We start from the raw sequence: 22,554 nt of genomic DNA, 5'->3' as shown, positions 1-22,554 counted from the left end.
GAATTACTCTCGGCTCTATGCTCAGGAATACTGATGGGGCTAAAGGGACTTTATGGGGTGCCCAGATCGGCCAAGTGAAAGGCAAGAACCTTACCCTCTGTACTATCGTTCCGGTTCCTGTATTTCTTTTTGTATGGCCACACACAAAAAAAAATAATAAAAGCTGCTGTGCTCAGAGCCTCCTCCTGGCTCTGCGCTCAGGGATCACTCCTGGCGGTGCTCGGGGCATATGCAATGCGGAGGCTTTCACCCGGGGCGGCCGCGTGCGAGGCAAGCACTGGTTGTGCTGTGACTCCGGCCGCGGCTTTTCATCTGGGTGGGTTTGTCGGGCCCGGAAGAAAGCCCCGACGCCTTCCTCTACGTCTGACCGCTGCCTCTGGGGGTGCGGACCAGCGGGTCCAGCGCGTCGCGAGTACTTCAGACCCCTTCCCACTAGATGGCGGCCCCTCAGCCCACAATGAAGCCCTGCGAGCTCCGCCACGGTCCCCATCCCACCCGTGCCCGCCGCCCCCCGAGGACCCGCAGGCTGCGCGCTCTGCTCCGCTCCAGGGCTGGGGGTTCCTGCCCCGCCCCATCCGGGGGTCGCGGGAAGCCCCTAGTTTCCAGGCGAGGGCAGGGAGGAGCCGGCGGCGAGCAGCCCCGCCCGGACGCCCGAGCCCGCACGGTCCCGCATCCTCCGCCCAGGGCCAGACCCGGGCTGCGGCGCGCGTGGGGGGCGTGCGGGCGGCGAGCGCGGCCCTCGAAGGCGCGGGCCGGGCGGCAGGTGCGCGGCGCGGACTACAAGTCCCGGCATGCTCCGCGGCGCCAGCCCGGCCCCCTCGGCCGCTTAAAGGCTGGAGAGCCGCAGCCGTCGGGTCTCCGCGGCTTTCGCTTTGCCGCCGCGGCTGGGCGGGCGGGCGGGCGGCGGCGGGGCTTTCCTCTCCGCGCTCCCCCGGGCACCCCCGCAGCCCGCGGCCCCGATGCCGAGGCATGGATAGAGTGGCGCCGCGCGCTGCGGCGATGGGGGAGAAGAAGGAGGGCGGGGGCGCGGCGGCCGGCCGGGCGCTGCAGCAGTGCGGCCAGCTCCAGAAGCTCATCGACATCTCCATCGGCAGCCTGCGAGGGCTGCGCACCAAGTGCGCCGTGTCCAACGACCTCACCCAGCAGGAGATCCGGACCCTGGAGGTAAGGGCGGGGGCCCGAGCTGCCTGGGCGGGGGTCGCGGCTACCCGCTGGCCACCGCAGTCCACGCCTCCTCCCCCCTCGGTGGCATCCCGGAGCCCGGAAGGCTCCCCCTTCCTCCTTCCCCTCCGTGACGAGGCCGCTCGAGCGGACCCCGGACCAGCGCCGCACCTTGGGCGGGATTCGGGGGAGCCGGGCACCGGGGGACGCGGGGATGCGGCTGGAGGAGCCGGGGGGCGGGGCGGGCCAGCGCGGACACCCGCCGCCGCCTCTTTCCCCGCTGCCCCCCGTTCCCAGGGTGCTCGCACGGAGGAGCCTTGCTTGGACTTTTTTTTACCCGTGTCGGGGCCGAGCGGCCGTGGGGGAAATCGGGGACCCCGAGGGGCTTGGGCGAGGGAGGCCCCGAGTGTGAGCCGGGCCCGCGGGCGGCTGCCACCGCTCCTCGCGCCCCAGGCTCGCCTCGTCGCTTCCCTTCCCCTCCCGCTCGCTCGGAAAGTGCGTGCTGAAACGGCGTTTCCACCGCCCCGGCGCCGGGGGCTTTCCCTGCGCGCCGCCGCCGCGCCGCGCTGCCCCCAGCGTGATGACCGGCGGCTCCCCCCGCTCCCTCCAAACGCTGGAGCCGGGCTTAGGGAGGATTATGTCGGCGAAGGCCGCCTTGACGGACAAGAGGACACTTTGGAAGGGGTGCTGGGGGGGGGACACAGCCCCGAGGGTGGAGAAATGTCCTCGCCCCCTTCCCCTCCCCCTTTCATTGTCGCGGGGAAAGCGCGGCAGTAAAGGGAAGGGGAAGCAGCAGCGGACTGTTGGGCTCTCAGAGCCGGGAGCTCGTGTCCCCTCCTAGAGGGACGCTGAGTGTGGTTCCTACTTGCATTTGCCCAGAGACTGGGAAGGGTGTGACTGTCCAGGGAGCAGTTCATAGTCTGCAAGATTGGGGTGTCTGTGCACGGTGCATCACCCCATCTGGTCTCCAGCAGGCCTGGGGATGTGTTGTTTCTTTAGAACCTCAGTATCTCCCCGTCCCCGCCCCCTCCCAATAATTGCCTTTGCCAGCTGTCATTGGCGGGTGGTTTGGGGTGATTATTCCAGATCTACCCTTGCCCCTCTGTCTAGGGGAATTATTTCAGACCTAGTCCTCACTGCTCTGTCTGTGGGTCAGGCTGGGATCCCCGTTTGAGCCCAAACAAGTCTTAAGGTTTGTTTTCTTCAAAGCTACCCAAATCAGGGATGTTGGCAGCATCCCCTCAGTGTTGGCTATTATTTTTGTTACAGTTGCTATAGCAGTCTGACCAGGACCTCCTGTAAAAAACAAACCAACCAACAACCAACACTGCCTCCTGCTCTCCTCCCCTCTCCCCCCCAATTCTTTCCTCCGTGCACTCTTCTGCATGCAGGCAGCTGTTTTCCAAGTGGAGAGAGAAACTGGTTCCTTGAACACAGCCAAATGTGTGTGCCCAGCAGAGTTTTGTTTTGAAGCTGGCACATTTAGGAGGCTTGCGGGCTCAGTTCTGTTGGAGGGGTCATGGTCAGGCCCTTGCCCCTCTGGTTCACCCCTAGTGGCTGCAGAGTGCTCCTGGTTCCAGGGCCAACTGGAAACCCTTGGCCGGGCCCGCTCTGGAAATGGTGCTTGGCTGCGCCAGCCGCCCCAGCTCCCAGAGCGGCTCCTGCCCACCAAGTGGCGAGCTCTGGGCTGGAGTGTGCAGCCCTGGGCCCGTGGCCTCCCTCCCCTGTGTCTGCTGAATGATGCATCAGATCTCGCAGCTGGAAAGGATTGTTGAGGCCCGGGGAGGGTCAGCCCCAGTTCTCTTGGTGTCTGGGACCCACCCTGCTCCCCTGAAAAGACAGAACCCGGGTGATGCCAGGGGTGGAAGTTCATGCTCCCGGAGTTCCCCAGAGCTGCCTCCACCACCAGCCAGTTTGGGGGAGACACTGTATTCTGGAGGCCCCAGAGCCTCTTTGAACCGAGAGGTGGGGGCGTATGGCGGCCCTGATTCTGTGCTGGAATGAGGGGGTCCCCAGTGGGTTGAAGCCAGTGATGGTCATGCCATCCCGTTTTGAAGGTATTTGTGTGATGAAAGGTTCTAAGGTTTAGTTATCAAACCAACGAGATGGGAGGAAGCATATTACTGAGGAGAGCAATTATTGCTAAAGAATAATCAGTACTTATGCAACTCATATATGTGAGCAAGTTACCGCTGACGATAGGGAGGGGTGGAGGAGGGAGAGTCACAGCGCTGACATCCCACCTGGGGTCTGTCCTTGAGCCCTTGGGCAAGGCCCCTGAGTCCTGAGCGTCAGGCTTCCTCCATGTAAAACGGGGCTGGTGTGGCCACTGCCTGCGGTGTTGGGTGTCTGTAAGTGCACACTGTTCCAGATGAGCTCGCTGTGGCGAGGTCAGGTGCATTTTGCACCACTGCCCACAGGGGAAGCTGCTTCTCTGTCTGGCTCTTGCTTCTTCTCACCGTGGGTTATAGTCCAGGGATGGCCCCAGCAGACAGGGTGCCCAGCATGGTGTGGTCAGGCGGCTTTGTGGTGATGCCCACTCTGGCTTCCTTCCTGCTCTGCCTGCTGGCACCTCCCCAGCCCCAGCTCAAGGCCCCAGAACAGGCCTGCAGTGTTGAGAGGGTGCTGGCCACTGGGTAGGCTTATGCAGCCACGCTGGGCTTTTCCCCAAGACTTCGAAGCCGCACCCGCAGTGGCCTGCGTTCAATTATTACTCAGAGTGAGAAACTGTCAGGAGATGGCCCTGGACACCCTGACCGGTCCTGCTGCTGGTCTGTGAGTAGAAAGTTGGGATGGTGTGTGGGCTGCGGGGCTGCAGGGCACGTGTTTCTGGCTCCCAGGGGTGGTCTGATTTGAATCCCGGCCATCCTGTTGGCTTACTACCTGTAAATCAGTGTGTGGGACTCTCCTAAGACTCCCTGGAAACCCATCATCCATCATCACGTTTTCCTCTCCATGGGAAGCGAGGGGTAGGATGGGGACCGACCCTGAATCTGCACGGGGAAGACGGGTGGCTTCTTCCCAGCGGACCCGGTGCCCTGTCTCTCGTAGACCCTCAAGGGGTCTGAGCGCCCCAGGCGAGGACAGGTGTCCGTATTCCCCGGCTATCTTCTCATCTGGCACCCCCAGCCACGTGCTCAGCCTCTGAGGGCGGGGGGCCCAGGGAAAGGGTGGGATGGCACCCTGCTGCACAAGGCATAACTGATTGGTCCGCTGGGCACCTGGCACGCATTCGGAGGTGGAGATGATGAGTTCTTCTGTCTTTGCAGACCCTTTCAGTATAAGAGGGGTGGGGCTGGGGCTGGGAAGTGACTCCGGAACCATGGCCTCGTGAGTGCTGGGGCGTGGACTCTGGCTCCAGGACGGCTAGCTCGGCCTCTTGCTTTAGTGGCGCATGTCCTCAGAGTCTTCGGTTTTGTTTTGTTCTTTGTTCTGTTTTTTGAGCCACAGCTAGTGGTGCTCAGAGTTTACTTTTGGCTCTGAGCTCAGGGATCATTCCTGGCGATGGCTTGGGCGACTCTGTAGGGACTCAAACTTGAGTTGGATGCTAGCAAGGCAAGCACTCTACCCACTGTGCTGTCGCTCTGGTCCTTACAGTCTGGGTGACATGTCTGATGATGCATCTCTATAGACGTGTTGATATGTTTCCTCCCTGCTTTGCTTCTGCTTCAGCACCCCTCACCCCTCCCTCCCCTGCCACCCGGTCCCCTACCATTTTAACATCGTACTAGAGGTCTTACTTCGCCACATATGAAGGGGTGCAGAGCTGGGACTGTATTTCTTGAGGGGTCCAGCTGCCCTGGAAACTCTGTCCCTAGTGAAACGTGCCACTTGGTTCCTTGCTGGTGGCTAGGAGCGGAGCCAGCAGTTTCCCTATATTGTGAGCATGGTTGGGGAGGGGGTTAGGGTGAGGGCGGCTCTCAGCTGTCAGGGTTCGTGTGTGTTCCACCTGGGCACTGGGCTTTGCTGGGGACAGTGATGGGATGCCTCCTTTGCCTCTGGGTGGGCTCTGAGTCGGGAAGGCGACACTCTGCACCATGGTTCTTCTGGGCCCAGCTGCTGGCTGTGGTCTGGAGGGGCCCTGCAAAGGCCTGGGCGGCAGGGTCTGCGGGGGGGAGTAAAGGCCTAGCAGCCAGCTTGGAGACTCCTGCCTTGCTCTTTGGGAAAGGACGCCCTTCTAGGAGAGGCTGCTAGCAGCCCTTTCTTCTTACATTTGTCCCAGAGAGAGAGAGAGAGAGAGAGAGAGAGAGAGAGAGAGAGAGAGAGAGAGAGAGAGAGAGAGAGAGAGAGAGAGGAAGGAGGGGGAGAGAGAGAGAGGAGGGGGTGAGAGAGAGAGAGAGAGAGAGAGAGCGAGAGAGCGCACGAGCATGAGCACTGTGTGGGAGCCTTTGGGGTCCTGGGGAATGACCTTTGAGCACTGAGAGGGCAGGTGTGGGAGGAGACGCCTGCTCCCCTGGTCTGGGCTGAGCTCTCCACCAGGCCCTTGGCATGAGTGACTCCGTTTAGTGCTCACCAGGACCCTGTGGGATTTAATCTCCATTTTGCAGACAGGATGTTGTGGCTCCAAGGGCCTAAGAGATGGAGTTAGTAGCTGGCTAAAGCTGGGTGACTTGGTCTTCGGACTCAAGTTCTGAACTTTGCAGCTGCCCCTAGCAGCCACGGTGGAGGGATTCTGGTCAAAGTCATGGCTGCTGCGCCCCAGGAAGTGACTACTAACAAAGGGGCCAGTCCAGGACCTCGTACCTTTTGGCTGTCTATCAGATGACCAGACCTACTCGTGGGGGCAGCCAGGCTGGCCAGTGGCTGGGCTGGGACCTCTTTCTGCTTCCCTTAAGTCCAGCCCAGCATAGCCCCAGTGACAGGTCAGCAAACTGACATCATCAGCTCTGGGTTGCTCTCATTCTGAGGAAGGGGAAGCACCCCAGAGGTCCCCGCACGCAGGCGTGTTTAAAGGGATGCCTCCTTATTCTTTTGGAACCACTCTCTCCTGAATTGTGCTCTTGAACTTCCTATATGTATGAAATTATTTTAAAAATATGTATTGGGATAGGGGCCAGAGAGTTAGCTTCGTGAATGCATGCAGGCTTTGCATCCTGGGGGGGTCTGGGTTTTATTCCTGGCACCTTGTGGTACCGGAGCACAGAGGGGAGCAGCCCCCAAGCACTGCCAGGCATGGTCCAGAAGCTAAAAACAAACAAAAAACAATGTGATATATGTACACAGTGTGCATATGAGTGTGCAAAAGGAAAACATCAGCCATAGTGCCTGCATTGTGTGCTTAGAGTTCTTGCTTTATTTCTTTTAGTGGGGCCGTACGCAATGGTGCTCAGGGGACCGTGGGTTGCTGGGAAGAGAGTGCACCCGGGGATATGTGCTTAATTACTTGAGCCACATCCCCAGCCGTCAAAGTTAATAGTCAGAAGTTTGCTGTAGACTGGATGTGTGAGAACTTGGGTTTATTCCCTGGCACTGCAAAAGAACAAGAACCCCCCCCCCCCCACACACACACCAGAATGCTCTCTTGATATTCTTCTAAGGGCAGTTTATTATGACTCTATTGTGTGGTGTTGGGATTGAACCCTGGACCTCACGTGTGCAGGGCAAGTGCTCCACTGCTGGCATTCCTGGCCTAGTCTAGGGTCTTTGTTGCCTGCGTTTGCGTGTGAATGTCTCATTTGAGGAGCATAACAGTTGCATTGCTGGCTAAACGTCTCTATCCATACTGACAGACCGGCATCTCCACTGTGAGTGCCTGCATTGTGTGTTCATGCCCTAAATTTATGGAACTAGGCCCCAAGTGTGGACCATGTAGGCTGTGTCTGAGCCCGGCTACTATAAATCACACTGCAGGAGTTCCTCTCCCTACCAGTGGAATTTGTGGGGTCAAAGTGTATGGATACAGTTAATGTCAGTCCTATTCTTGAAGGCCATTGGGGCATAGTACACGCCCAGCCCCCTGCAGGAATGCCGGGAGTGATGAAATGGCAGCTCTGCCCTTGGATCTGCATCCACCCGAGGAGTGTCAGCAGGAGACTGGAAGTGGACTCTGTGGCTGTGGGTCTGGGTTCTGTGTCCAGGAACACGGGGTCCTGTGGTTGCCTGACTGAAGGAGGCCCCGCCCCTTCCCAGGCCAGCCAATGAGAAGCAGGAGTTCTTTACTCGCAGACAGCACGGGGGAGGCCAGGGGCCCGGCCCCTCCAGGACCAGGTCTCTGGGCAGCACGTGGCCCTGTGGTGTCTGCAACACTCTTGAGACTTGTGCTGGTACCTCACTGCTGAACGGTACCCTCAGTTTTGTCAACCGCAGATATCAGTGAGCCGTTTGGGGTATCTGGCTTTGGGGGTGATTGAGTGGAGAGCTGGATTCCTAAGGAGACAGCGAAGGATCTTGCGATTCCCCTCTGCTCCAGCCCTTTCATCTTGTGGTTGAGGAAACGGCAGGTCTAAAAGGGGAAGGACTTAGCAGGAATCCCTCGAAGGGAATTAATTAACTGAACTGAGGTGAAGAAGGGAGCACTGAACTGGGAGTCAGACCTAAGGACTCAGGCCCTTGAGCGAGAGGTTATCCTCTCCTGACTGCTGTCCCACCCTCCAGTGATGGGGGTTCTCGGGGCTGTGCTTAAAGGAGTTTCCTGCCAGAGGAAGTGAGCGGCTTTGCTCTCCCAGTCTCCTCTCAGTGCCTTAGGGAACTTGCGACCCGGAGACAGTCTGCGGGGAGCTGTCTCTTTCCTGGTGGGAGGGCCTTCAGTGTGTGTGGGGATGCTAGGGATCAAACCCAGAATCGTTGAGTACAAGACAGAGGGTGGGACCTTTTCCAAAAGCCAGTCTGCCCAGCGGGCCGAGCGGGGCATCTGAGTTTCTACATACGGTTTTTCTCTTTCTTCTCGTGGCTGTGCTGGGTGGAACCTGAGGCCTCACACAAGCCGGGCGAGTGCGGGGCTGCCGAGCCCCACCCCGCCCCGGTGTGCTTTCCCGGCTTCTCAGCTTTCACGGAAAGATGCTCTGGGACTGGATGACGGAACTCTCACTGCCGCTGGGCCTGGTGTTTGTGTTTATCATCCTTTCCTGCAGATTTTTCTTTTTCTCCCTGGGTCCGTGGCTGTGGTTTGGTTTTGGTGCCGAGGACAGAGCCTGTGCTCTCCCTCTGGGCCATGGCCCAGGCCTGTTGAGATCTGAATGTCAGGATATTATAAATTGTTGTGATTACTTCCAGAAGATGCAGCCTTTGACTTGGGGCCTTTGTTCCCATCCTGACTTTCTTCTCTGTGGCAGGCTCCAGGTGGAGCTACAGGAGACTCGCTCTGGGAACACATGTGAGGATCAAAAATGCTTTGTTGGGGGCTGGAGCAATAGCACAGTGGGTAGGGTAGGGCGTTTGCCTTGCACGTGGCTGACCTGGGTTCGATTTTCCCAGCATCCCATATGGTCCCCTGAGCACTGCCAGGAGTAATTCTTGAGTGCATGAGCCAGGAGTAAGCCCTGTGCATTGCCGGGTGTGACCCAAAAAGCAAAAAAAAAGCTTTGTTATTTTTCCAAGGGAGACTTGGTTCATGGGGCTGGAGCTGTACACCAGGTAGGGCGTTTGCCTTGCACGTGGCCAGCCCAAGTTTGATCTTAGCACCCCATATGGTCCCCTGAGCACTGTCAGGAGTGATCTCTGAGCACAGAGCCAGGATTAAGCCCCGAGCAGCACCATGTATGGCCCAAAAACCGAAAGAAAAAAAAAAAAGTCTTGGTTCATAGTGCCACATCATGAACAACAAAATACACACAGTCACACACACATGCACACACACACACACACACACACACACACACACACACACACGCTATATTTCTCTGTTGCCATGCCCTTGGTGGGCGGTAGTATGCTTTAGTTGGGCGGGTTGCCTTTCACAGTAATGGAGCGGAAGTCATCCTGTTGCCTTGCTGTTTCTCTCCCTTTCATTTTTCCACCCTCGGAATAATTGCGAGAATGAATAAAGACTTGTGTTTCGCATTTTTAAAAGGGTTGGGGGAGCATGGAAGGCGGGGAGAGAGCATAATGCAGTATATGGAATAGATCAGCCATGGTTAGAACAAACAACTTTTCATACAATTTAAACTATCTGTTGAATCTGCAGCATGCCGATTCCCAGAGAGTTTTGTTTTCTGCAAAGCTGATGGCGAAGCTGCTTCGAGAGTCGTGCCTCTTTGGCCAGGTGCCTGGTGGTTTTGAGTCCCAGTTGTCAATTTATTTGGGTTTGGTTTTGAGGTGAGCAGTAATAGGATTTGCTTTCCTGATGGTGCCCCATAGACTTTTGCTGGCTGGATCGAGGCCTTGTTTTTAAAAAGTGACCCGAGGCCTGGAGAGAGAACTCCACTGACTGAGCACATGTTTTGTATGTGGGAGGCCTGGGCTTGATCCCCGCCAGGGCATGGTCTGCCTGAGCAGTGAGCCACGTGTAGCCTCTGAGCACTCCTGGCTTGCACCCCGCAAGAAACAAACAGAAAATGCTGAGTATTCTCACTCATTCCTGAGACATCAACTCATGGGCCTCTTTACCGGGCCTGGGGCTGTGGCAAAGAGTTCATTCAGTCTTCCCCATACAGTTTTCTTTCTTTTTTTTTTTTTTTTGCTTTTTGGGTCACACCCAGCAATGCACAGGGGTCACTCCTGGCTCATGCACTCAGGAATCACCCCTGGTGGTGCTCAGGGGACCATATGTGATGCTGGGATTCGAACCCGGGTTGGCCGCGTGCAAGGCAAACACCCTACCCGCAGTGCTATCACTCCAGCCCCACTCCCCATACAGTTTTCTGCAAGACCTCTCCCATGAAGGGGGCTTTGGAGAAGTCCCCAAACAAGGTTTCCTGGACTTGCTTGCTTTCCCACTGGACATTCCCGGGGAAAGATTGCCCTATGCCACGTGCAGGGGCGGGACGGGGAGTGCTGGTGAGGGGGAAGCTCAGTTTCAACAACCGCTGTGGTGAAGGTATTCGGGAGACTGATGTTCCCTTCAGGACTCCAGTTGGAATCGGGGAGCCTGTAGGCTTAGCCTAGCCAGGGTTGGCCCATGGGGGGCTGCGTGGGCTCCAGCCCCAGAACTGCTTTTCACTTCGCTTTTGCAAGACGTGTGCAGTAGCCTCTGTGCGTGGGGTCCCCTCCCGTGTCCTCAGCCCTGCAGACCAGCCAGCCTGGGGCGAGGGCCGGTGGGTAGGACCCTTGTGGTAGCCCAGACCCTGGTAGATGTCGGCTGGGTGTGTTGGAGCCTGGGGCTGCAGAGGGCAGGGGAAGGGCTGGGCTGCAGACAGGGAATGCTTTTTAAAACAAGAGAGGAAACGCTGGCTCAGAATGGAGAGGAAAGGAAGCAACTTCCTGTTTCTGGCGCTGACCGCTGGAGAGGAGGAGCTTCTCCAGCCCCCGGGCCAGCGGGCCACCTGAGGCCTGATGGAGCCATGGCTGCACCCCACTGCTGAGGTCTCCCCAGCAGAGTGCCAGCCACCCCTATTTTCTTTCCCCAGGTAACCCATCAAGAGACAGGTGGTTCCCAAAATGAATGTCTGGACCTGAAGATCTTCCAAAACGCCGAGCTTGCTAGCATGCCAAAGGGGTTGACATTTACTTGATTTGTCATCTTCCCCATGACAGACCCCCCTGGTTAGGAGTTTGTGTGGCATCCGCACCTCACAACAATGGTGAATGGGGCCCTTTACATTTTTTTTGGTTGGGTCCACTGGTTGGATGTTTGAGGTCCCAGGGTTGTGTGGTGCTGGGCTGGGGGCATCAATCAGGGGTAGAACTCAGGGCCTTGGACCTGTGCTCCGCCACTTGTGCTATCTTCCCAGCCTGGAAGGTTCTCTTGTCAAGCTACTGAGAGTTTCCTGCCCACGTGGGAGAGCCTTGCAAACCCCTCATGGCGTATTCATATGCCAAAACCAGTAACAATGCTGGGTCTCATTCCCCTGACCCTGAAAGAGCCTCCAATGCAGCACCATTGGAAAGGACGAGTAAAGAGAGGCTTCTAAACTCTCAGGGATAGGATGAATGGAGACGTTACTGAGACAGCTCGAGAAATTTGACGATCAACGGGATGATGATGATGATGATTGTTATGAATAACCTGCTAAAAATGATCCCCAAAAAAGGTTTCTTAGAGGAAAGTGTGTGAAGATTGTTGTATTTCACCATTAAGGAGCCATTAAGCCCTTCTATAAGAGATTACTAACATGTTGTTAAAGATTTGAGCCTTGTGTGCATATGTGTATATATATGTATATATATATATATATCACTTTATCATTGTTATTGTCATCCTGCTGCTCATCAATTTGCTCGAGCGGGCACCAGTAATGTCTCCATTTTGAATCTTGTTGTTACTGTTTTTGGCATACACCACGGGTAGCTTGCCAGGCTCTGTCAGGCGGGTGGGATACTCTCGGTAGCTTGCCGGGCTCTCTGAGAGGGGCGAAGGAATTGAACCCGGGTTGGCCGCATGCAAGGCAAACACCCTACATGTTGGGCTGTCGCTCCAGCACTATATATGTATATATGCATATATGTATATGCATATCTGTAAAAACTTATTTCCCCCTAAGGTTGGCTGCCTTCTATTTTAAACCCCATCAAATGCTGTGCGCTACTCTTGGAATCTTGGTTTGAGTATGAGATGTGCCCCCTGCCAGCGGGTCTTGCTGACTCTGCTTTCCACTGTGGTCTGTGTCCCAGCAGAGGTGGTTTTCTGTGGTGTTTGTTTTGTTTTGCTGTTGGCTCTGTTCTCTCAGGGCCATGTCCTTTCTGCTGGCTGCTTCAGATCTCCGAGCCGGGCCTCCCACCGCTGTCCCCGGTCCCGACGGGAAGAGGGTGTCTGGGGCTGGGGTGCCAAGGCTGCAGGCGGGACTTGGAGCCTGCAGGGGGAGGCCCTGGGGCCAAGAGGTCACCTTCACATCCTGACTCTATTCTTTGCTATTCTTTGCTAGATTTGTGAGCGCTCTGGGCTTATTTTCTTGTCAGCTAAAAGGAGGGTCAGAATAGGTTTATTTTGAGCACGTGAACAGTTGTGGCGGTACGGGAGGCGCTGGGCAGGGCCTGGTACCAAGAAGGAATTCAGTGGGTTAGGTCTTTTGTTTGTTTGTTTTTGTTGTTTTAAAAACGGAACCCCTTCTTACGTAGCTCATTCTGAAACTGATTTCCAGTTTCCTCTCCTTGCTCCCTTTGGACGCTTTATTTATTTGTTTTCTTCGTAACTTTCCTTGGCATTTTTTAAAAAAACGGAATCACAGCTAGATGCACAGTTACAAAGTTGTTCATGATTGGGTTTCAGTCATCTAGTCTCCCAACACATACCTTTGGCCATTTTAATTGTGATATTTCAGCCAGTGGCTATGCTGCTTTGTGCCAGAGCACTTGCTCGTTTATTGGACAGTTCGGTTGTTCCCAGATTTCTGTCGATAAACATTTCTCTCTGAAATTATCTTTGTAGTGTTGCCTCTTTACTTTTCTTCCTATTCTGAATCCTTTTCCTTGGGGATAATTCCCAGGAATGGAGTCACCAGGTCCAAAGGCCTGAGTGTTTTTTCAGTTACAGGAGCTGCTACACCGTTCTCAGTGTTTCAGTTTTTCTGTCAGAGCTGCCTTAAAAATGACAACTCATATTTCCTTTGCAATCCTTTTTGGCCTCTGGGCATTTATTCTTTCATCAACCTTTATTTACTCTTTTGTTGGGGGGGGTGTTAACTTCCCTTGCCTTCCCCTCTCTTCCCTTTCCCCATTTTTTTCCTTCTCTCTCAACAACTTTACTAAAGTAGGGGTTGAGCACAGTGCTTAGGGAGGGCACTTGCCTGGCTCGTGGTAGCTGACTGGAATCCCATAAGGCCCTCTGAGCCCACCATGAGTGATTCCTGAGCATAGAGCCAGAAGTCAGCCCTGAGGACTGCGGGATGGGACTCAAAAAACAAAGAACCCCAAGGCAAATTACTTTACTGAAGAAAAATGGACAAAATCGTTCCCCATCTTGGATTTACTGGTGTCTCTTCTGTTTAGGCCTCCTGCGACTATGATCTGTCTGGTGTGTGCCAGTTCTGTTTTGGGTACCGGGAAAAGAGCCGTGAGGAAGGCAGAGAGGTTTCTTGAGTGGAAGGTGAAGAAAACCACCATAGGAAGTTAGACGTTACCTGCCCTTAACCTCCCCCCCTGCCCCCGAATAGCAGAAGTGGGATAGAGTGAAGGGGGTGGGGAGAAGGCTGCTACCTGACTACCTAAGCTCAGGTGGTCAGGAAAGGCTTTTCCAGAGAAGGTGACACCTGAGATGCATCTTGAAAGAAGAGAGGACAGCAGCTTCCTGGAAACCTGACTGAAGAATATTCTGGCAGAAATCAGCAGGTGCAAGAGCCCTGGGGCAGAACGACTGGTATATTCCAGGGGCCGGAATACAGGCTGGTGCTCTCACAGAGGGAAGTGAAGGGCCCTGAGGACCAATGAATGGGCAGGGGCTGACTCTGAGGTCGGGTGGTTGGCAAGGGCATGGGGGGTTTGGGCCACCAGCTTCCTCCAAGAAGTTTCCTTGTGCTGCTAAGGCCAGAAAGCCAAGGACCCCGTAAAAGAAAAGCTGTTCAGAGGTTTTGTTGCCAGTAGACCTGGGCAGTGAGGAGGGCTGTGAGGAGTCAGAGGCAGAAGATGGGGCTGGGCAGGGCCTGTGCTGAGGAGTACGCAAGTCAGGTTGGGGATGTGCCGGAAGTCTTGGACTCCTTTGGAGACTTAGAGAAGCAGCAGCATTCATGGTCACGTGGGAACTAATACTGGGGTCCCCACAGACTGTGGTGGCACAGGGGGAGTCTTGTCGGGAAGGAGTGGTTCATGGTACCCATCCCCAGACTCTGCTCAGCCTGCGGGGGAGGGGGGATGGGGGCCAGGCAGAGGTCAGGCAGAGGGTCCCTCTCCCACCTGGCTGGACTCTCCCAGTCACATGCTCTTGTTGAAAATACAGAAATGGCGAAGTAGATACACAGTAGGTATTAGGTTAGCTCGAGGTCAGGACATCGGTGATAGGAGCAGTTGGCTGGGGGGTATCTGGTGTGCCTGGGCTCTTGCATCAGTCGGGTGTCTTGGTGGAAAGCTCTAGAGCAACTGCAAAGCAAAAGAATCCACTCTTTCAGCAATCGGCCGTGGCTCTCAGTTATGCACCAGGTCCTGGGCCCAGCAAGGGAGGGTCGGTCTGCTCGGTGGGGGCGTCTGTGGTGCCGATGAGGGTGGAGAGGCCCGGGTGCCCACAGCCGACTCATCTTTCCTCCTGAGGTGGTAGGGGGTTGGCACTGTTTCTCTTTTTTTTTTTTTTTTTTTTGTTACACCTGGCTATGCACAGGGGTTCCTCCTGGTTTTGCACTTAGGAATTACCCCTGGCGGTGCTCAGGGGACCCTTTGGGATGCTGGGAATCAAACCCGGGTTGGCCACGTGCAAGGCAAACGCCCTACCCGCTGTGCTATCACTCCAGCCCCAAGGCAGTGTTTCTTGGTGTGAACTAAGCGTTGCCCTGAGCCTCACTCACTGTCTCTTCTGAAACTCAGCTGTCCCCTGTAAGGCCACGGTCTCAACCTGGTGGGGGGATCCTGGGCCTCTGCCAGGGAAGGGGCCCTGAGAACTGAGGTTGCCACCCTAGGACCAGAGATGAATCTCTGGACACCCATTTATGGGAAACGAGTGTGAGAAAAGACACAGGAAACCCCCTTTTTACTCAGCGGCTCTGCCCAGCCTCAGAGGGGTTCTGATCTGGGCCTGAAGGGGAACGGAGGCGTGGGGGCCATCTCCCTTTTAGCATTTTCTTCCCTAGGAAGGGAAGAGATGGTATGGCTCATTGATCAGAGGCTTCAAAATGCCCAGCGTGGGGAACAGCCTGGCGTGTGCTTCCACTCACAGAAAGCATGGGGAAGGGCACTGCCATGGGGAGGGCAGAGGGGCAGCAGAAGCTCTCCATGCGTCACGCCTAGGGGTTGAGGTCCAGCTTTGACCAGAGCGGCCCAGTTCTGTGGGTTTCTGGTCTCAGAGCTTGTAGCCCAGAGGGGAAGGGAAGGCCTCGATCCTAGGAAAACAATAATTTGGGTTCTGCATACAAACCTCCCCTCAGTTATGACCCGTGGGAGATTTTAACACACCGAGTTCTCACAGGATTCTCTCAACCAACGCCTCAGGAAGGAGAACTTTGCCAGTCCACTTGGGATGAGGAAATGAGGCCCCAACTGTCATCGGTGGAGCTGGGGTCCAGATCTAGAACTGTCTGAACTCCATCGTGTTGTTTCATTGCACCCCTCAGATCCACTTGACTTTGGGTCTCGTCTGGGCAGAGGTCAGAAATGACTTTGTCATGCTCATCATTGGCGAGAAATAATTGTGGGTCGAAAGGGCTTGGGTTTTGGGGAGAGAGCTCAGTGGGCTGGAATGCATGCTTTGCATACAGAAATCCCCGAGTTCGAACCCCAGAATCACTGGGTCTGACCCCCCGCCCCCACATCCCATGGTTGAAATACTCTAAAGTGGTCAATGGCAGGAACAGATGGTGGGTGACCGTCTGCAGGAGAAAGGAGGTGAAGGTGAGGGGGTGGCTCCTGGTTGGGAAGGAGGCTGGGAGAGGCATTGTTGTGGGGAGGGACCCGGTCACCTGCTTCTGGCTCAGAGCAGGGCCTTCTGGGGTGGGGGTAAGGCGGCAGGTATGGTAAATGCTGGGGGCAGTTTTTGGGAGGAGGAAGGCGACAAGTTCCCAGGGAGATTCCCCTAGTTGCCCTGATTCCACCAGGCCAGGGAGCAGAGCTGCATCGGGAAGGCTCCATGAGAGAATGGAACGTTGTCTCTTTTGGGCAACTTTTCCTGTGCAGTGTCCTGGTGGTTTCTGAGGAGAGGTGAGGCGCAGAGGCCAGAGCAGGGCCAGGCTGGTAAGCGCAGCTCATCGACAGCTCATCAGGGGGTTTTAGGAAGTGGTCCGAGAGAAGAGAAACCAAAAACCAGAGACGCAGCCCTGTGCAGACAGCCTCGCGTGCTGGACCCCACCCGGACGACCAAGGCCATTGCACCCTCTCTGTCCATGGACCCTGTAGTCACAGGAAACTCCTGACAATGCTTAGAAGAAGGGCTCAGTGGCCCCCAATGACTAGGTCTTGTCTTGGGCATCGAGCAGCTCCAGAGATACTTCCTCTGGGGCTGTGTTTGACGTTAGCTATTTCCTGGTCTCAGTGCCCAAACCCGTGGGTCGCAGGAGAGTGGCCCTGGGTGCCTCGTGGCACCAGAGTAGGTTGGGCGTGTAATGCCCTCAGATGAGCTGTGTCCCCTGGTGGTGGAGCGTGGGGTGATTCTGGGGGCCCTGGTTGACCAGTGGCTGGCACCTTGGGTCCACCTGTGGCTTCTGAATTGATCTGGAATGTTGGAAGTACCACCAATGCACGTCGTGGGGCTGGGGCTTGGGTGCTCTGCAGCCAGGGTTCAAACTCACCTCTCCGCGGATCTCTGCGTGCAGCTCCCTCATGTTGTTCTTAGTGAGATGAACCAGGTTCAGCACAATGGCTGGTGCAGAGGGAGGCTCTTGTTGCTGTATGTGTCCTTTTCCTTTTCTTTTTTTTTTTTTTTTCTGGGGGGCCACACCCAGCTGTGCTCAAGGCTTACTCTGCACTCAGGGATCACTCCTGATGGTCTTGGGGACCATATGGGATGCTGGGGATTGAACCTAGGTTGGCCTCCTGCAAGCATCCTATCTGCTGTACTTTTGCTCCTCCGCCTTCTTTTTTTCCTTCTTGAAATAATAGTTTTATTTAAAGAAATTCACTTAGAGAAATGTGAGGGAAGAGAAAGAGAGGTATGAGCTCAAGAGAAATTCTCAGTATGGGCCTGCAGGGGAAAAAAGCCTTTTTTTAAAAAAACTTTTTTTTTTCTTGTAATAATTCTTTTTTTTTTTTAACAAACTTATGAATTTTCGTGTTTGCATTTCAGTCACACAGTGATCATTTACCCATCCCTCCACCAGTGCCCATTCTCCTCCACCAGTGTTCCCAGTATCCCTCCCACCACCCCACTCTGCCTCTGTGGCAGGGCATTCCCTTTTGTTCTCTCTCCTTTTGGGTGTTGTAAGTTGCAATAGAGGTATTGAGTGGCCTTCATGTTCAGTCTATAGTCTACTTTCTCACGCATCTTTCAACCCGAATGGGTCCTCCCAACATTCTCTACTTGGTGTTCCCTTCTCTATCTCAGCTGCCTTTTCCCCCCAGCATGCGAGGCCAGTTTCCAAGCTGTGGGGCAGACCTCCTGGTCCTTATCTCTACTACTCTTGGGTGTTAGTCTCCCATTCTGTTACTTTATATTCCAAAAATGAGTGCGGTCTTTCTATGCCTGTTGTTCTCTTTCTACTCATTTCACTTAACATGATACTTTTCCTGTTGATCCAATTATATGCAAATTTCATTACTTCATCTATTCTAACTGCTGCATAGTATTCCATTGTGTAGATGTACCAAAGTTTCTTTAACCAGTCATCTGTTTGGGGCACTCCGGTTTTTTCCAGACTTTGGCTATTATAAACAGTGCTACAATGAACATACAAATGCAGATGTCATTTCTACTATATCTTTTTGCCTCTCCCAGGAGTGGTATTGCTGGGTCAAATGGGAGTTCAATTTCTGATTTTTTGAGAATCGTCCATATTGTTTTCCAAAAGGGCTGAACCAGCCGGCTTTCCCACGAAGAGTGAAGGAGAGTCCCTTTCTCCCCACATCTGTGCCAACACCAGTCGCTTTTGTTCTTTTGAAAAAGATTAGAAGGAACAGTGAAGGCCATTTTTTATTAATCAAGGGATATGTACAGCAGGAAGAAATCACACTCCTAAACATGTACACATACAATGAGGGACCAACTAAATACCTACAACAACTGCTAACAGACCTTAAGAAGGATATTGTGAGCAACACAATAATAGTTGGAGACTTCAACACTGCCCTATCACCTCTGGATAGATCAAGAAGATTAAAACTCAGCAAGGAAATACTGGCTTTGAAGGAAAAAATAGAAGAGAGAGGGCTAATAATAGATCCATACAGGACTTTATATCCCCCCAAAAAAGAATACACATTCTTTTTCAGTGCACATGGAACATTTTCCAGAATAGGTCATGTGCTGGGCTACAAAACATACCTCAACAGAATCAGGAAGATAGACATTGTGACCATGATGCACTGAAGATAGAAGTTAATCATGTACAGACGCAGAAAACCAAATCAAACACCTGGAAATTAAACAACTCAATGTTGAACAATGAGTGGGTCAGGAAGGAAATCAAGGAAGAAATCAAAAGGTACCTGGAAACAAATGAGAATGAAAACATGAGCTACCAGAACCTGTGGGACGCAACTAAAGCCGTGTTAAGGGGAAAATTTATAGCCCTGCAAGCATTTCTCAGGAAGGAAGAAAGGGGCCACATAAATAACTTGACTTCACAGCTCAAGATTTTAGAAAAGTACCAACAACAGGAGCCCAAACCAGTAGAAGGAAAGAGATAATCAAACTTAGAGCAGAAATCACTGACATGGAAACCCAGAAGACAGTCTGAAAGATCAATGAAACCAAGAGCTGGTTCTTCGAGAAAATAAACAAGATTGATAAACCACTAGCAAGACTCACAAAGAGAGATAACCTAATAAACTGAATCAGAAATGAAAAGGGGATATCACAACAGAACCAAAGAAATTCAAAAGATTATCAGAGACTACTTTGAAAGTCTGTATGCCATGAAACAAGAGAACCTAGAAGAAATGGAAAAATTCCTGCATTCCTTTAATCTCCCAAGGCTGAATCAAGAAGACTTGGAATACCTGAATAGCCTTATTAATATCAATGAGGAAATTGAAACTGTAATCAAAAGTATTCCCAAAAACAAAAGCCCATGTCCAGATGGATTCACCAGTGAATTCTTCCAAACATTTGAAGAGGACCTATTGCCAGTTCTTCTCAAGCTTTTCCAGGAAATTGAAGAAATAGAAACTCTTTCAAACAGTTTCTATGAGGCTCATATCTCCTTAATACCAAAAGCAAACAAAGACACCACAAAATAAAAATGAAAAAAAACCTACAGACCAATATCCCTGATGAACACGGATGCGAAGATTCTCAACAAAATATTAGCAAATAGAATTCAACAACTCATCAAAAAGATCATACACCATGATCAAGTGGGATTTATTTCGGGTATGCAAGGATGGTTTAACATTCGGAAATCAATCAACATAATCCATCATATCAACAAAAGAAAAGAAAAGAAAAGAAAAAAACATATGATCATATCAATAGATGCAGAGAAAGCATTTGACAAGATCCAGCACTTGTTTATGATGAAAACTCTTACCAAAATGGGTATAGAAGGGACTTTCCTCAATATAGTCAAAGCCATCTACTACAAGCCTATGGCATGTATCATCCTCAATGGGGAAAAACTAAGAGCCTTCCCTCTACGATCAGGGATGAGACAAGGATACCCACTCTCTCCACTTCTGTTCAATATAGTACTGGAAGTACTTGCAATAGCAGTTAGGTAAGAAAAAGATATTAAGGGCATTCAGGTAGGAAAAGAAGAAATCAAGCTCTCACTATTTGCAGATGATATGATACTAAACTTAGAGAACCCTAAAACCTCTACCAAGAAACAATAGACTTCTATAGTAGAGTTGCAGGCTATAAAATCAATACCCAAAAGTCCATAGCTTTCTTATGCTCAAATAACGAGAGAGAAGAAAGGGACATGAAAAAAGCAATCCCGTTCACAATCGTGCCTCAGAAAATCAAGTACCTCAGAATCAGCTTAACTAAGGAGGTAAAGGACTTGTACAAAGAAAACTACAAAAGGCTACTTCAAGAAATAAAAGAGGAAATGAGGAAATGGAAAGACATCCCCTGCTCATGGATTGGGAGAATTAACATTGTCAAAATGGCACTACTCACCAAAGCATTGTACACATTCAGTGTGATTCCTATAAAGATACCCATGAAATTCTTCAAAGAAATGGAGCAAACACTCCTGCAATTCATATGGAACAATAAGCCCCCACAAATAGCTAAAGCAATTCTTGGGGAAAAGGAGATGGGAGGAATCACCCTCCCCAGCCTCAATCTCTACTACAAAGCGGTAATAGCCATGCCCAAGGCCCGTCTCCACACGTTTGGACGAGCCTCACGCATGAAGGAACTGGCAGAGGAACCCAGGTGTGTGGGACCTGGGCCTGGACCTCCAAGCCTGCTCGGATTGGGACTGGGCCTCTTTTGCCCAGATTATCCATCTTCCAGTAGCTAGGAGGTCACACCCAGGGACTGCCCCCAGTGCCGTGTAATCCCACCAATGGCCAACATCCAGAGATTTTAAAACCAAGCTCTCAGAAGTGCGGCTGCTTTGCGTGGCCTTATGGCCTAAGTTCTCCCTTTGGGAGAGCCTGGCAAGCTACCGAGAGTTTCTTGCCCATATGGGAGAGTCTTGCAAACTCCCCATGGCATATTCATATGCCAAAACCAGTAACAATGCTGGGTCTCATTCCCCTGACCCTGAAAGAGCCTTCAATGTGGCACCATTTGAAAGGACGAGTAAAGAGAGACTTCTAAAATCTCAGAGCTAGGATGAATGGAGACGTTACTGAGACAGCTCGAGAAATTCGACGATCAACGGGATGATGATGATGATGATGGTGGTGGTGGTGGCGGTGGTGGTGGTGGTACTGGAACAAAGGCAGAGCCACAGACCAATGGGACAGGTTGAATATCCTGACACTCTCATATATATGATCATCTAATCTTTGATAAGGGAGCAAGAAATGTGAAGTGGAGCAAGGAAAGCCTCTTCAACAAATGGTGCTGGCAAAACTGGACAGCTACATGCAAAAAATGGGCTCAGATCTCTACCTAACACCGCGTATAAAAGTCAGGTCAAAGTGGATTAAAGATCTCAGCATCAGACCAGAATCCACAAGGTACATGGAAGACAAAGTTGACAAAACCCTCCACAACATTGAAGCTAAAGGTATTTTCAAAGATGACACGCCACTGGCCAAGCAAGTGAAAACAGAGATAAACAAATGGGACTATCTTAAACTAAGAAGTTTCTGCACCTCAAAAGAAACAGTGACCAAAGGGGTTGGAGTGATAGCACAGTGGGTAGGGTGTTTACCTGGCACACAGCCAACCCAGGTTCAATTTCCAGCATCTCATATGGTCCCCTGAGCACTGCCAGGAGTTAATTCCTGAGTGCATGAGCCAGGAGTAATCCCAGTGCTTTGCCGGGTGTGACCCAAAAGCAAAAAAAAAAAAAAAAAAACAAAAAAAACCCCCAAAAAACAGTGACCAAAATACAAAGACAATGTACAGAATGGGAAAGGATATTCACCCAATATTCATCTGGTAAGGGGTTGATATCAAGGATATATAGGGCACTGGTTGAGCTCTACAAGAAGAAAACATCCAACCCCATCAGAAAATGGGTAGAAATGAACAGACATTTTTTCAAAGAAGAAATCCGAATAGCTAAAAGACACATGAGAAAATGCTCTACATCACTAATCATCAGGGAGATGCAGATTAAAACAACAATGAGATATCATTTCATACCACAGAGACTGGCTCACATCCAAAAAACCATTTTTATTTAATTAAAGTACCATGATTTACAAAGTTATTGATTGTTAAATTTTTATTTATTTCTTTTTTGTTTGAGGGCCACACCTGGCGATGCTCATGGGTTCTGCACTCAGGGATTACTCCTGGAGGTGCTGGGGGGGACCAGATGGGATGCGGGGGATCAAACTCGTGTTGGCCACATGCAAAGCAAATGCCCTACCCACCGTACTATTGCTCTGGCCCCCGAGAGTCGAGTTTCAGTCATACAGTGTTCTAATCCCACAAACTAGTCCCAGCACTCGTGTCAACTTCCCTCCTCCAGTGTTCCCAAAGTTCCCTCTTGTCCCCCTCGCCCCCCACCCCAATACACTCTCTCTCTCTCTCTCTCTCTCTCTCTCTCTCTCTCTCTAACTCCCGCTTTCTCCCTTGACAGGCACATTTTAAAGTTTAGTGTTTGTAGTTGGGAATCTCATAAGTTTCAACAACTCATGTTGTTGAGTCTGTGGTTTGGATATATAGTTTCTCCACATTACTTGTCCCCCTCTCCCCCCACCAAAAATAAAAAGACTTCTTAAAAAAATGTAAATCCAAATATAGGCAAAAAATAATTCTAGTGGCTGGGGAGATACTACAGAGGTTAGGGTGCTTGCCTTGCATTCAGCATTCCCCGATTCAGTCCCCAGCATCCCACCCAGTCCCCCGAACACTTCCAGAAACGATTTCTGAGCCCATAGTCAGGAGTATATTGTAAATCCTGAGCACTTCTGGCTGTGCCCCCTGAATCAAGCAAA

General features: G+C 52.3%; 1 protein-coding gene across 6 annotated transcripts in view; it reads left to right on the top strand.

Moving 5' to 3' along the window:
* The first annotated feature begins 859 nt into the window (after positions 1–859).
* Positions 860–22,554, top strand: part of LOC101554098 (kinase suppressor of Ras 1) — a 157,300-nt gene continuing 135,605 nt past the window's right edge. For all 6 annotated transcript variants that reach the window (XM_055133176.1, XM_055133179.1, XM_055133177.1 and 3 more), the window contains exon 1: positions 860–1,164. In XM_055133176.1, the coding sequence (XP_054989151.1) occupies positions 970–1,164 (195 nt within the window). In that variant the 5' untranslated portion in view covers positions 860–969. The remainder of the gene's footprint in view (positions 1,165–22,554) is intronic.

Source organism: Sorex araneus, chromosome 3 (genome assembly GCF_027595985.1).
Source record: "Sorex araneus isolate mSorAra2 chromosome 3, mSorAra2.pri, whole genome shotgun sequence".
Lineage (NCBI taxonomy): Eukaryota > Metazoa > Chordata > Mammalia > Eulipotyphla > Soricidae > Sorex > Sorex araneus.
Note: the sequence above shows the minus strand (reverse complement) of the source record. Positions and strands in the feature narration are given on the sequence as shown.